The sequence below is a fragment of the Sebastes fasciatus genome, chromosome 2 (genome assembly GCF_043250625.1).
Source record: "Sebastes fasciatus isolate fSebFas1 chromosome 2, fSebFas1.pri, whole genome shotgun sequence".
NCBI lineage: Eukaryota > Metazoa > Chordata > Actinopteri > Perciformes > Sebastidae > Sebastes > Sebastes fasciatus.
Window position 1 is genome coordinate 12,052,134 of NC_133796.1, and position 13,285 is coordinate 12,065,418.

The window sequence follows — 13,285 nt, forward strand, 5'->3', positions numbered from 1 at the left end:
TTCTTTTGGATTGCCTCATCTGCAACCCAAACAGGAAGCAGCAGAAACAAGTGGTGCAACATCAACTGTACAACCTTCTCTGACTGCCTACTTTCCACCACACTCGTCCTCAGGACCCTTGTCAGAAGTTCGTAAAAAAGGCCATCTTCGTGCAAGGATACGTCGCCCCTTGCAGCTGTTTTGGGAGAAAGGTTTCAGGATAAAAACAGAACTGGTGCCACGATATAAATTTCCAAGTCACATCACAATCTCAGGACAAGTAGTGCAGTTGTGTGACAGCCCAAATAAGAATGATTAACCACTTCCACCCTATAATAAGTGCAACAATAATATTCAAAGGATCAGACAGATGTCAATCAAGCACACAGTCTTCAGCAAGCAACAATTGTTTACCTTTGAAACATCTAAAATTGCAAATGCTGCTAAAAAAAAGTGGGTCATATCAGTTCACATTCCACGAAGAAGTATTTGTCAACTTCCTATTGGTCATATGGCTGTTGGTGTGTTTCAACATGTGATAATTGTTCCTCTTTGTGAAGGCAGTTCTCCTGTGTTTGTCATGGCATGCTCTTATTATTTTCAAGAGTGCTCATCTTGGCATGAAATCATTTTGCAGTTTTCGTAATTGTCGGAATATAATTGTAATCTCTAGTTGGACTAACCTAAGCTTTAAACACAGAGCAATGAAGCAGACAGGCTGTAACTGAACACACAACACATCCTCAAGTATGACATTTTTGGCATCGGCTGATTGACCGAACAAGTGGCTGCTTACAGTAGGCGCTAGCCGCAGCTGAAAACCTTCAAGTTATCACATCTCTGATTCTGGCTGTGCAATAAAGTGGCTTTGTGTACTACTACTAAGTGTTGCTGTAGTTTTGATTTCTTCAATCAGGTTGATTCGTCAGGATGTGTAACAGCTTGTGAGCCTCCAATCACAGCCCGGACCTGCCTGCATTCACACTGAAGTTGCTCACGGCATCCTGTCAACATGGCCACTCCAATGCAAAAAGACATCGCTGAGTGGACGTGTTTTTTTTTTATCAAAACACGTCCACTCACTTTTCTGTGATTTGCATTTTAGCACCTCATTATTTTGTATTCAACGGCTGCGTCATTTTGTCACCGGCAATAAACCAGTCTAATGAGAGGTACTGCTCTTGTTCCTGTTGGTGGTATGCATCACTCAGTCTCTCTGTTCTTCGTCTCTGGCAGAGAAACCAGAGCTCTGGCCGGGCTGGAAGGACATACTGTATAAATGTGTTGATTTGCTCACAAAAGGAACTTCAAATGGATTTTTTATACCATGTCATGGCGAGCCTGTGCATGCCTGCAATTTCAACAAGATTTGAGAGTATTTTTGGTGAAAACCCAGCCGAGGAAGGTACAGCACGGGCAGCAGTGAGCTTATTATCCACCATGAATGATGCGGTTGTCCACTAGAATCAGTAACACATCACCCAGTAAATTGCTGCCACACCCCTTGAGCCAGCCAAGGTATTACTGAAACCAAAACACACACATCCCAGCACTGTGTTATATCACGCTCTGATTACAAGATATTTACGCAGATTTAACTCTAATTTGCACCAACAGAGAGTCGGGAGAGAGGTGTGCTCCGACTATTTGGTCTGTGCCGATGTTCAGCACAGAACACGAGTGGTTTACAGGTACGATTTTCACTTTCCAAACATCGAGATATTTCCAAATCTGTTTGATATTCGTAAGGAATTTTACTAATTGTCGCCTCTTTTCTGAGTGGACCAAAGCTGCTGTAGCCTTTGGGTTTAAAGTACAGCCGTAGGGGGAACAATGGTGGAAATGTGACAAGAACTGCGGAGGCTATCATGTCTTCAATTGTGCATAAAAAGAAGAGATGTGGAGAAGAGGGATGAGAGTGTGTGTGTGAGTGAGAGAAAGCTTTCCCTCTGTGGCTCAACTGGAAAAATAATGTTCATAATATCCTCTAGTCTGTGATGCACTGTTATTTTCTCATATTGTGGTCTGAGTGCTTTTGGGGTTTGGAAGCAGATTCAGCTCTGAATTTTCTGCTTATGCATTTGTATGCATTTCAAAATTTGACAAAGGCGGTGTCCGCACACTAGCTAATGCTCCCATGAACATTCGATTAATTACCACCGGTGACGTTTCGAACGTCGAGCTCTTCTGTAGACACCTTAAACGTCACCGGTGGTAATTAATTAAATGTTCATGTGTGCGGACTATACATTTTCTGTCTTTTAAATGCTTTTTCTGTCCAGAACCTAGTATTTATCATCTGGAAGAGCATGCTTTAGTAAAAACTCATATTGTCAACCCTTCAAGCACCATTAAATTTGTCAATATCATGTTCAAAGGCACAGTATACTGACAATTTGGTAATTCAGCTGATAGTACAGAATGATATTTCCAGAGAACAAACTTCTATTGTTGAGGTATAACGATAAGATATACAGTGAGGATGTGCAAAATGGACAACAACTAAAATATAAATATGCGGCCAAGTGATACTCGGCTGCATGAGTTCACCTGCAGTCAACAAACCTGAGGCACCGTGGCTGGCTTCGGCCCACACATCTCTGGTAGCAGACAGCAAAAAGACTTTTGGCCTCTTGTTAAGAGATGAATATTCGTTATGAATTGATATTTTATTGACTTTTTAATCAATAGCGAAAATAATATTTAGCTGCAGCTCAAATCGAGGATCCTCGGTGCAACGTGTCTCACAGCATCAGTCTGCCTGTAATTCATTAAAAGAAGAAGAAGAACTCTACTGTAACCGAACCACAAAGGTTAAATCGAGGGTGTCAAAAATACAATACTGCTGCAGGCTTGTTAGCAGTCGGCTCACTGACCGCCTGCTAATGAGAACACTTGTTAGTATCTAACAAGCTACTGACTTGTATAACTATATATTCTATATATAGACCGGTATATCCTATATCAATGTGTTTTACAACTATACAGACTGTATAAATCTTTAAGATGAACTTAATGTGGGTTATATGACAGCTTATTCTTATCACAATCCAAGTATTTCTAATAACACTGTGCATGTAAACATACAACATGACTCCAGGAACAAAAGACAAAAGAACTGAACGTCCCCTGTTTCTCTGCTTTCTGATTTCCGCTGCCTGGCAGGTGCAAATGGTGGCGGTGAATGATTTGAGAAATTCTAGCCCCTCAGCTCTCCTCTCCTGCCAGTTCTTTCAGAGGCCGTTTGGATTACTGTAACACACAGATGAGTCATCAGCCCTGCGGCTGTCAGTCTGCTCATCCAGCCCCGAAGCGGCGTGTTTATTTATTTATTTTATTTTATCTGGAGAAGGCGTGCTTATTTTCAACGACACCCTGCCTCACACTCACACGGAAACATATATTCCCTCCAGTTAAAGTGTATTTCTGTGGGACAATATATTCAGTGGCAAATTGGGGTGCAAAGTGCAACTCCTGCTACAATTAAAGCTGCAGAGGGACACAAATTGCACATTAATAGTAGCTGTGAGAAGAGGAAGCTCTGCAATGTACCTCAGCAGATGTACTTTTAGGTGATACAAGTAGTACTAGTGTACAAAAGAAAAAGAAATAAAGATATTTAATGCAATTCTTAAAAGAGAGATTCCAATCTGGATTGACCCAAAAAAACATTTCCGTTTGTGTGCGCGTTTGCATGATGCACTTCTCCGTGCATGTGCAGTTCAATGTGAGCCCATGCCAGGCCTGCCCCCTCTGATAAGCAGGTCTGGTACACTTTGTGACTGTCTGATTGAGGTCCTCCAGGGAAGGCCGGCTGAAGTGGAGGGGGGTAGTTTGCATTCTTGGCCATTTCATGAAAAAAGGGTGCAACCATGGGAGTAAGCCAAGAGGAGGGCTCAATTATGCATGGTTAAACAAAGCCCAAGGCTACCAGCGAGCAGTGTCTCAGCAAACTCGGCCTCGCTCTGGAGCTCCAGACTCCAGGAGGACCCCTACTCAAGAAAAAAAACAACCAAAAAAACAAACAGCGACATAAGAACGTAGCTCCTGATAAATCACTGGATTGTGTTATGATAAGTGCAGGCACTTTGAAACTAAACTTCTCAGAGGCCTTCAAAACACGGCTCAAAAGCAAACATTCCCATTCACATGAGGTCAAATGATACATCGCAGCGTTTACGTTGCCAATAAACCATCTCAAGAGGCAGGATGGCCCGTGAAGCCATCAGCGACAACCTGCGCCGAGCGCGGTAAAACGACTTGTTATGTCATCATGGATGTGATGTCTCCAATAAACGCAACAATAATTCTCTCAGGAGCTGTCTGTGGTTCTTGTCTAACAGCAATAAAGTCCCACATAGCTATTTTATGATGTGATTACCCCCTCCCAAGAAGTTATCCAGTCATTCTCTGACAGTATTTTAGTCTTCAGAGGAAATAACCTGGTCGTCTCACAAATACGTTTGTTTGAAAGACCTGTATCTTTGCTTCATTTCATCACTGAAAGCAGTGTCCTAGCTAATGGCTCCTAAATAAACCCTAAAACATAATCAGCACTATTAAAACAGCACTTAACCAGGTCAGAGGCTACTTTTCCATAGCGAACCCCACAACTTCAGCAACTGGACACTCAGCATCTGGCCCCTCTTTCTTCAGACACACAATAAATCGGAAAGTATGTGGCTTTGGTTACATGTAAATTATAGGCAGTTCTTCCAGAGCCGGAGGGGGTGGGGCGGAGGATCAGTATCCATGTATAGTACACATATGAATGGGAGCAACCTGGCTAAAAAGCTCTCTCCCGACATCTTCCTCTTGTTTCCCCGGGAAACAGGAGAGGAGGGCTGGAGTCGGGTGACAGGGGCGTCCAAAACACACACACACACACACACAATCTATACTGTGAGCTCGAGAACAGATTTAATTACAGCCTTAAAGACCAAATAATGTCAGCATTTTATTTCTTTGTGGCATTATTAGCTGGTTCCCGCTGCAGAGAGAACTGAGCTGCCCTGTTATTCCACTGAGCAGACTTCAGGCCTGAGGATTTTTTTTTTTTAAAGCAGCAGATGTTTTGATTCCCGACCATAACACCACCTCTGACAGCAAGCTGGTGATACTAATGATGATTTTTCAGCAAGAGACAGCAGCAGCTGAAGCTTAGAGCGAGGTTGTATGAAAGAATACAGATATCTGCAGAGAGAGAGAGAGAAAGGTGGGGATCCCGGGGAGCAGACGCATTAGCACACATTTTTGCACTGCTTTCTATGTTTTCTGAGAATGACTGATGATGCCTGTAAGACATGTGATGTTTCTACGGCATAAAAAAACATTTGAGGCATCAGACTCATGGATTTTAAACACATCACTTGTCTTTCATCACCTCGAAGAGCACCGAAGCATAAAGTGTCAAACTTTGGTTTGGCTTCAGACCAACTGAATCGCAGGGTTCCAGGCCTCCAATCATCGCCCACATCTCAGATTTCTTTTTAGTGATTCAAATATGTGTGGTGCTCACTGATGGCTGTTTTCCCTGGCTATTGAAGCAATCAGAGCTTTGCAGGTGAAATTAAGAATGGGGGAATCATTTTCCTGGGCCAGAACCAGAAAAATAGCAACAGAAAAATGTCCATTAAAAGGACGATGAGCGCGGATGAGACTCACGCCGCTATACAGCATGTTGAGTCGACTTAAACAAATAACAACTCTTAAATTATCCTCACTCTTCAAAAGTCATCTGGTCATAGCAACCGCAGCTTCCGTGTAGATCAGAGGTTTTCAAACTGTGAGGAGGGAGCAGGAGAGTTGCATGGAGGGAGATGTGAGGCAAGGATACTGTGTGAGATGTAACAGGCAGGTGCATGCCGCTGTTCTCAACGCGGTCAGAAGTTGCAGCTGCAGCAGCTGTTATGACACACAGCTCACAGAGACCATTGAGGTACTTTAAAACACCAAGCGCCCGCAATTTGTGTCAAAACTCCAAAGCAGTCCTTCTCTGAACCTGAACTTTTAAACTTCACTTAACTCGAGACGCTCTTATGTCTCCAGAAGTTGCCTGAGAATCATCACGTTTTTAAGTTTTCTTCAGTATCAAAGTAATCCAGTGATAGTTGTCTGTACATCCATGGGTACACTGCAAACAGGAACTGCTAAAAGCTAATTCGGCATACTTTTAATGGTGCCATTTTGGTGCCATAATGTAAACCAATACAGGCTAAAAAAAGCAAACAGGCTCACGTTGTAGCACACAGCGGAACTCACTGAATCCACAGCAACAATATACTTCCTCTTCACATACCTCAAAAGCACTCTGGCAACTTAGAGCATGATTATCTACCAAATAGAAGTAAGACAAAGAATAATAATAATAATAATAATAGGAGTGATAAAATCCAGTAATATTCACTTTTACATGTTGCACCGCTGAAGCTCATAATGTCTTATTGAAATGGGGGGTTTGTGGGTGGAGGGAGGCGTTATGAGGAAGGGTGTCGGGGTCGCTGAGAATGGCTACTGTATGCTCACATACCGGATGCATTGAGGTAGGTCACCGTCCACATCTGCAGACCGAATGATGAACCAGTTTTACTATTATTTCACTAAACTGAATGTTTTACTTACCACAGGAGCAGCAGGTGAAGCAGTTTGTGTGATACAGGTTCCCCATGGCCTGGCACGCCTGGCTGGCTCCATACACACCTTTCCCACATTTGACACAGATACCTGTTAGAGACAGAGTCAGTTAGTCGACGTTATTTATCCTGAGCAAAATACTTTGTATGCAACAGTAGAATAAGATCATCCTACATTCAGTGTGGAAAGAAAAAATCTCCTGGTGAATCATTTAAAGCTCTTTGTCTTCATGAGATTTTAACAGTTAGAATTACACATCATTCTTTCGCCCTAAAGTAAAGCGCCGCGTGAACACCGATTTGCTTCTTCTTTATGGCTAATGTTATGCTAAAGAGTTTTTTGAGTGGATTCAATGAAGATACTGTCTGCTACCACTCTGCACCATTAGAATCAAATGATTTCTGGACACGCTGCCAGCTTTGTTGGAGCTTTGCTGGAGAGCTGATATGAAAAAAGCGACTGCCAAACGACGTGTGCATTCCTGTAATTATGCAACAGTCACAAAAAAGAAAATGATTAACCTGCTGCAAATGTCATCACTACTGTATTTCATCCCCTGTTCCCTCTGCAGCTTTTCAAGACCAACATCACAAAGAAACTCTGAGCTGTCTTAGCTCTGACTGAAACCACACCGTGCCAAACCCAAAACATTACACACGCTCTTACAGGAGCACAGCTGTTTTGAGTTTGTGATCATTAATTCACAAGTAATACTTCTCAAAATGATTTATATTCCAGTTGCATAAGTCATTTCCACGTATTACATCATTCCGTTTGAAGGCACATTACTTCAGGAGAGATGATGATCGTGTTAAAATGCACCGAGAGGAAATTAAGTGGATGTAGGGGATTGACAGGAACAAGGTGCACCAACAACTTTTCCTCGATACCAGGAAAAAAGCTGAATGAGCATGCAGAGTCAGTGATGTGCTGAGAGTCCATTTTTATTGAACTATGGAATAAAACATTTCACAGCATATAAATTAACACTCAACTTGTACAACTAGACTGTTTTAGATGCTTTACAGATGAGGATGGTGCTTCCCTTCTACTATATTTTGGGTTAATAGCTTTTTAGAAATACTGAAGTCATGAGTCCAAACTCCCTCAGCGCACCCTTATCCCCCACGAAGACGTTTTTTGGCAGTCACCAAAAAAGTTTGTCTTTAATTATCTAAAAAAAAAAGATCACAATGATCCTTAAAGCCCCTGAAAACACTATTTTAAATATTACGTATTTCTCTATAAGACACAATCAAAGTTAAAGTTCAGGAAAAAAGCATTAAAAGGTGCTGTGTGTGGGATTTGGCGGCAAATAGCGATGAGGTTGCAGATTACAACCTTCTCCCGTGTGCCAAGCGTGGAGGAAAACTACGGTGGTCGACGCGAAAATGTGAATGTCCCCATCTAAAGCCAGTGTTTGGTTTGTCCGTTCTGGGCTACTGGCGGCCGGCTCCGTGAAGAGGATCCGACCCCATGTAGATATAAACGGCTCATTCTAAGGTAACGAAAACACAACAACTCCTATTTTCAGGTGATTATACACTAAAGAAAACATACTTATTAATATTATATTCCATTTCTGCCAACAGATCCCCCTAAATGCTACACACTGGTCTTTTAATAGTCATTATTCATTATGAACTCATCACTCAAAATCTCAGCTAATCAGCATCATCACGGTTGTGTGGGTGTTTAATCCCATTCGACTGACAGTACTGGCAACAAACAGCCCCACCAACAGTAATCACATTATGATTCAAATGTTGCCAACTGTGATTGGTGCACAGAAGTGACATCACCCTTTTCCAACTGAGCCCCGCCCACTTCTTCAAACCTGTGAGAGGACAAACGATAACGCAAAAAATATAGAACTCTTTCATGTAAAATAACCACAACTGTTCCAACGTTGGCAAAAACCTTTTGTGTTCCTGCAGGGCTCCCAACGCTCGTTGTAAGAAGCTAATTGAGAAAATAGATTTTAAGGGCCTTTAAAAACTCATCAATTTGTGTGTAATTGTCAAATTTAACGTCCTCCTCGGGTTGTGGCCCAATTTGACCACTGACCGACCCAGGGAGGGAATGCCCAGCTAGCCACAGGTACACAAGTACAACACATCAGCCATGGACACAAAGAGTACTCTGACCTTTAGTGAAGAAATGAGATAGGGGGGGGCGAGAAAACAGTGGCTTCAAACTATTTGTACGCAGCAGCAGCAGCAGACTAACGATCTCCAAACTCTCACGCACAAGACGACCTCCACCGGGGTCACATTCCTCAGGGAGTGCAGGGTCAAAGCCTGGGTGGGGTGAGTCCAGGGTCACAGTGCCTACAGGACACAAGATCCCAACAGGGAGCTGCACCCCACCACCACCACCACCCTCCTCCTCCTCCTCTCACAGACACATTATTACACTCACTTATCTCTGAAATAAATACATATTCCAGGAAGGCTTCTAGAGCAAGGACACACTTTCTGTCACGTCATCGTAGAATTCCCCAGCTATCTGAAGCAATAATTTCCCCTTTCATAACAGCTCCAGCGCAGGCTGTGATAAAAGGACAAGGGTACAAGAAAAGCACCCAAAGGTTACATGTCTTCCCTTTAAACCTGAAGTGTTTGCACAAATGAATTAAATCACAATCAAAGTCAAATATTGGCATTTCCTGGTGTAACCTGAACTCACAACTTCATTCATGCACCCAACAAAGATAACAGCACACACACAAAGGGCGACAAGAATGAACAAGTAAACTTTAAATGAGCTTAATTGGTTTGGACAATTTCTCCAAAATAAAAGCCTATGATGGTAAACAAAGTGGAAGAAACCACAGCTACCTGTATGAGCTCGAATGTCTTTACCTCCATGAATTCCCTATTTAAAGAACTACTAAGTAAAAGTGCGAATGGTCAACCTGATAAAAACATAGGATTTATCAGCCCACGGTCAAAGATGGTTGAAGTGTTCACACAATCTGCCGTTAAAACAGGAAGCCAGCTCACCATAGCTGTCAATAATGAATAACATTTTACTGTCGCACATCATTTCTTTGAAGTTCTGTCATTCCTGATTTGCCTCCTGGCTGTGTCTGGTTCAGCACAGGTTTCTTATTCATCACTGCAGCTCAAAGGAACATAAGGCCACTTTGTGAATAGAAAACCTTTTTTATAGACTCAATGAGTTCATGACTGTAAATAAAAGTGCCCTCTTGTAGCCTTTTTTATTAGAAAATCATTCACACACACTGAACATTTTTGCTCCCAGTAAAATGTCACACGCTGCATTTTGGTCTGAGAGCATTTAAAAAATGTTCCTTTCTTAATGCCTTTTACATATTATATACTGTATAATTTTATATTTCCTCTTGACTTCTGCAGCACAAACAGTTTCATTTTTAAATGTCATAATGTTCTATATTGAATGAAACACAGGAACTCTCTGGCAGAAATCCATTTCTTTCCCGTACTCCCTCTAGACTACCTAAAATGTTGAAAATACAGCCAATTAGCTTCTTCCTTATTAGCCTAGTATTATGGTATTTGGTCATTGTTTTCTGCCATTTCTTCTCATTCTATTCTAGTGTGATTATATTCATCTTTTACTTTGCTTTGATCACTTTCTGCCACTGTAATAATGACCTAATTTCACTTCATCTCACAGTATTAAATCCTCAACTCTCAATAATCTAGTATTGCTGCTATGTTATGTCTAGTGAGGCCATGATACAGGCCCCTTCCTCTGTGTTCAAATGAAACGTGGGCTGGTTGAACCGTCGCACCACTATTGAACACAGGCCTGCTAATTATTTAATGAGGTGCCAGAGACATAGCGTAAATCAGCGTTTTAGCTTCATATAATATAGAAATATCATTCATTACTATCAGGCAATCAATCAATCTAACAATTTATATAATTTAGACTTCAAACACATTAGAAAAGGTTATGTTTTTCTTCTGCATAATGTGCAAAACAAACCAAATCCAAACCACCACAATACAAACCTAACGTGGGCTTGTTGAACCGTTGAACCACTAGTTTATATATGAGGTGTTTGTTTCTTTTCTGTTCCTGCATCAGGACAACATACTTCCTTCTCTGCTTATTTGTAATGACAACAATGGAATTCTTCTGATGTGGGTAATACTCCACAGTTTATGAATGTTACCGGTAATTGCATGTGGGTGGAGTGACATGTAGTACTAACTCAAATTACAGTGTGTGTGATGTGAGTGTTAGTCACTACTTTGTTCTTTGTGTATTGTCATCCTGCCGCCAGCCGCCTGTCGCACTCGTAGACTGACAACACAATGTAGCCCTGACACAAAGGTTACTTCCATAGACCAACCAGGTGACTACACACATGTCTGAATGCCAAGAGGCAAAGTCACTCAATTATCTAGCTTCATGATAAGAGGTGTTTCAAGCAGTTATATTTCTATTTCTTTCCCACAGAATTAATCTATGATCATGCAATTACAGACAAGGCTCTCTGGCTTTGATTCTCTATCCAACGGCTAAACTAAAAAAGGATGATTTATTTATGAAGCGATATCGATTTACCTGCATTACTTTATTCCGTCTGGTTGCAGTGTCTTAAAAACTATACACCATGTGTTGGCAAGACTGTCGAGATTTCATTTATCAACATGAAAACGTTCTTTGTCGTGAGAAAACCACCGTAAATAGGGGACAAACTTCAGTCCTAAAAATAAACATGCGATTCGTTACGATTTTGCACACAAATGCTAAACATCCCTGAGGTGCCTCTGAGTGAGGATGTGGTTATCATTTTACAGGACAGCAGGGGAATCTGAAGCACTCTTGTTATTTGTCTAAAAACAGGATGCTGAATCCCTCAAGTGCCCATTTCATAACATGTTCATGTCATGTGGCAAGGACAGGATGTTGTGCATTCACTGGGGTTAAAAATAAAACGGCATTACTTGATGCACATACATGCCTGCACCTCTGAGCTAAACACTGTTGTTAAGATCAAGCCAGTGTTATTTGATAGCAGCAGCCGAAGCACGCAGCTCAATGTGGCCCTGTTATTATGCTAGTGAGAACATCAAACTCAGACTGATGAGTCTGATGATGAAATAAAAACAGTATGTGTATTAAAAAATATACATTTTATCTTATTTCTGAAAGACGAAAGTCGGGTAAATGTGTGTGGAAGATCAGGCAAATGGATGTAATAGTGACATAGCATGAGATTATGTGATGCCATTAGAACACATTCATCATTCATTTGAGCAAGTGTTTTATGAAACATACTTGACTTCATATTCTGCCGTCACTGAAAACAACACAGAACGTGCTGCGAGTTGCAAGAAGGTTTGCACAGCCTGATTCATGAAACTTTAACGACCGCTCGGTGTGACTTTGACGTCTTACAGCGCGATTTCAAACCGGTCTCCGAGGATATGAGCCGGTTACATGAGAAGTGTTAATCAAAACAAACAAAAGCTAACATTTATAGAAGGATGAATTGCCGATTTGTGGAACCAAATGCTGCCAAATACTTTAAAACCTCTGCACGTCTTCTAGGAGTGATTCAGTTACTGCACACAGAGCAGGTTCATGTATCTTTCCAGTACAAAATAACCCTGGTCCTGTATGATAAAATCACAACGTGGCATTAACAGCACCACCACTGTGCCCACTTATTCTGAAAAAGACAGTATAGTAAAAAGATACTCGGCTCAACAGTGGAACAAAAGAGAGCAAATAATTTCCCATCATGCTTAGAGTGTGTCATCCCATATTTACAGTTTCAGACACTTAAAGAACGACTGATGATTTATGGATGTTCTTGTGGCTTTTGCTGAATTCTGGCGCTGGTGTTTGATTTGATTTGTCAGATTTACTGAACTCATACTGATACTGCAATGTGAAAGATTGCAGCATTTTACTTCCAATTTTGCAATAAGGAACGGGTAAAAAAAAGGGGAAGCAGATAGCATTTATAGCATCAAAGCCTGGAAATACAGCATCACTTCAGGAGGAGAGAGGTCTTCACTTGTAATCTGAGACCATTTTGACACATCAAGAGGATAATGTAGGCTTGAAACTTAAAACGTGAGACTTAAAAAAGTAAACATCTAATCTTATGTATGCTGCAATTTGTGCATGTACAGTATAAACAGAGGGCAGTGTGCTGTTGTGCTGCAGCATGTGTGTATTATCAGGCATGTGCATGACTACTGCCATTATAATTCTGGGCAGGTGATCAGACTTGACCCCCACCAACTATGTCTGGCCCGCCAGCCAAGATCGTGTGCCAAGTGTCTGGTGTTGCCCGACTCCCCACTGGCTGGTTAATGAAGGGCTTCGCGGGGGAGTCAGGGCGGGGTGGTGGTGGTGGTGGTGGAGAGGAGGAGAAGGGGAGGTACGGGGTGGGGTGGGCCTCCCTCTGCTGCTTCAATTGCAGGCCTGTATCGGGCCAGCTGTTGATTCACAGCTCCTTCTCCACCACAACAAACACAGGCCACACAAGGGCCGGCCGGCAGAGCAGAGACCGCCAGTGTGGGACACTGGCAGTCAGTGCTGCACCCCCCCTCTTCCCTCCAAAAAAGAAAAGCCCCGGCAGTCAATTTCTCCACTGTCGCTACGGAAACAGAGCTGTCTCTATTGGGCTCGGAGCGTCTGACTGCATTCTTCTCTCTCC

The 13,285-nt window shown here is 42.0% G+C and overlaps 1 protein-coding gene across 1 annotated transcript in view; it reads right to left on the bottom strand.

Moving 5' to 3' along the window:
* The window catches only part of wtip (WT1 interacting protein), a 30,797-nt gene that overhangs the window by 13,225 nt on the left and 4,287 nt on the right, over positions 1-13,285 (bottom strand). The window contains exon 2 of the mRNA XM_074609783.1: positions 6,601-6,702. Within this exon, the coding sequence (XP_074465884.1) occupies positions 6,601-6,702 (102 nt within the window). The remainder of the gene's footprint in view (positions 1-6,600; positions 6,703-13,285) is intronic.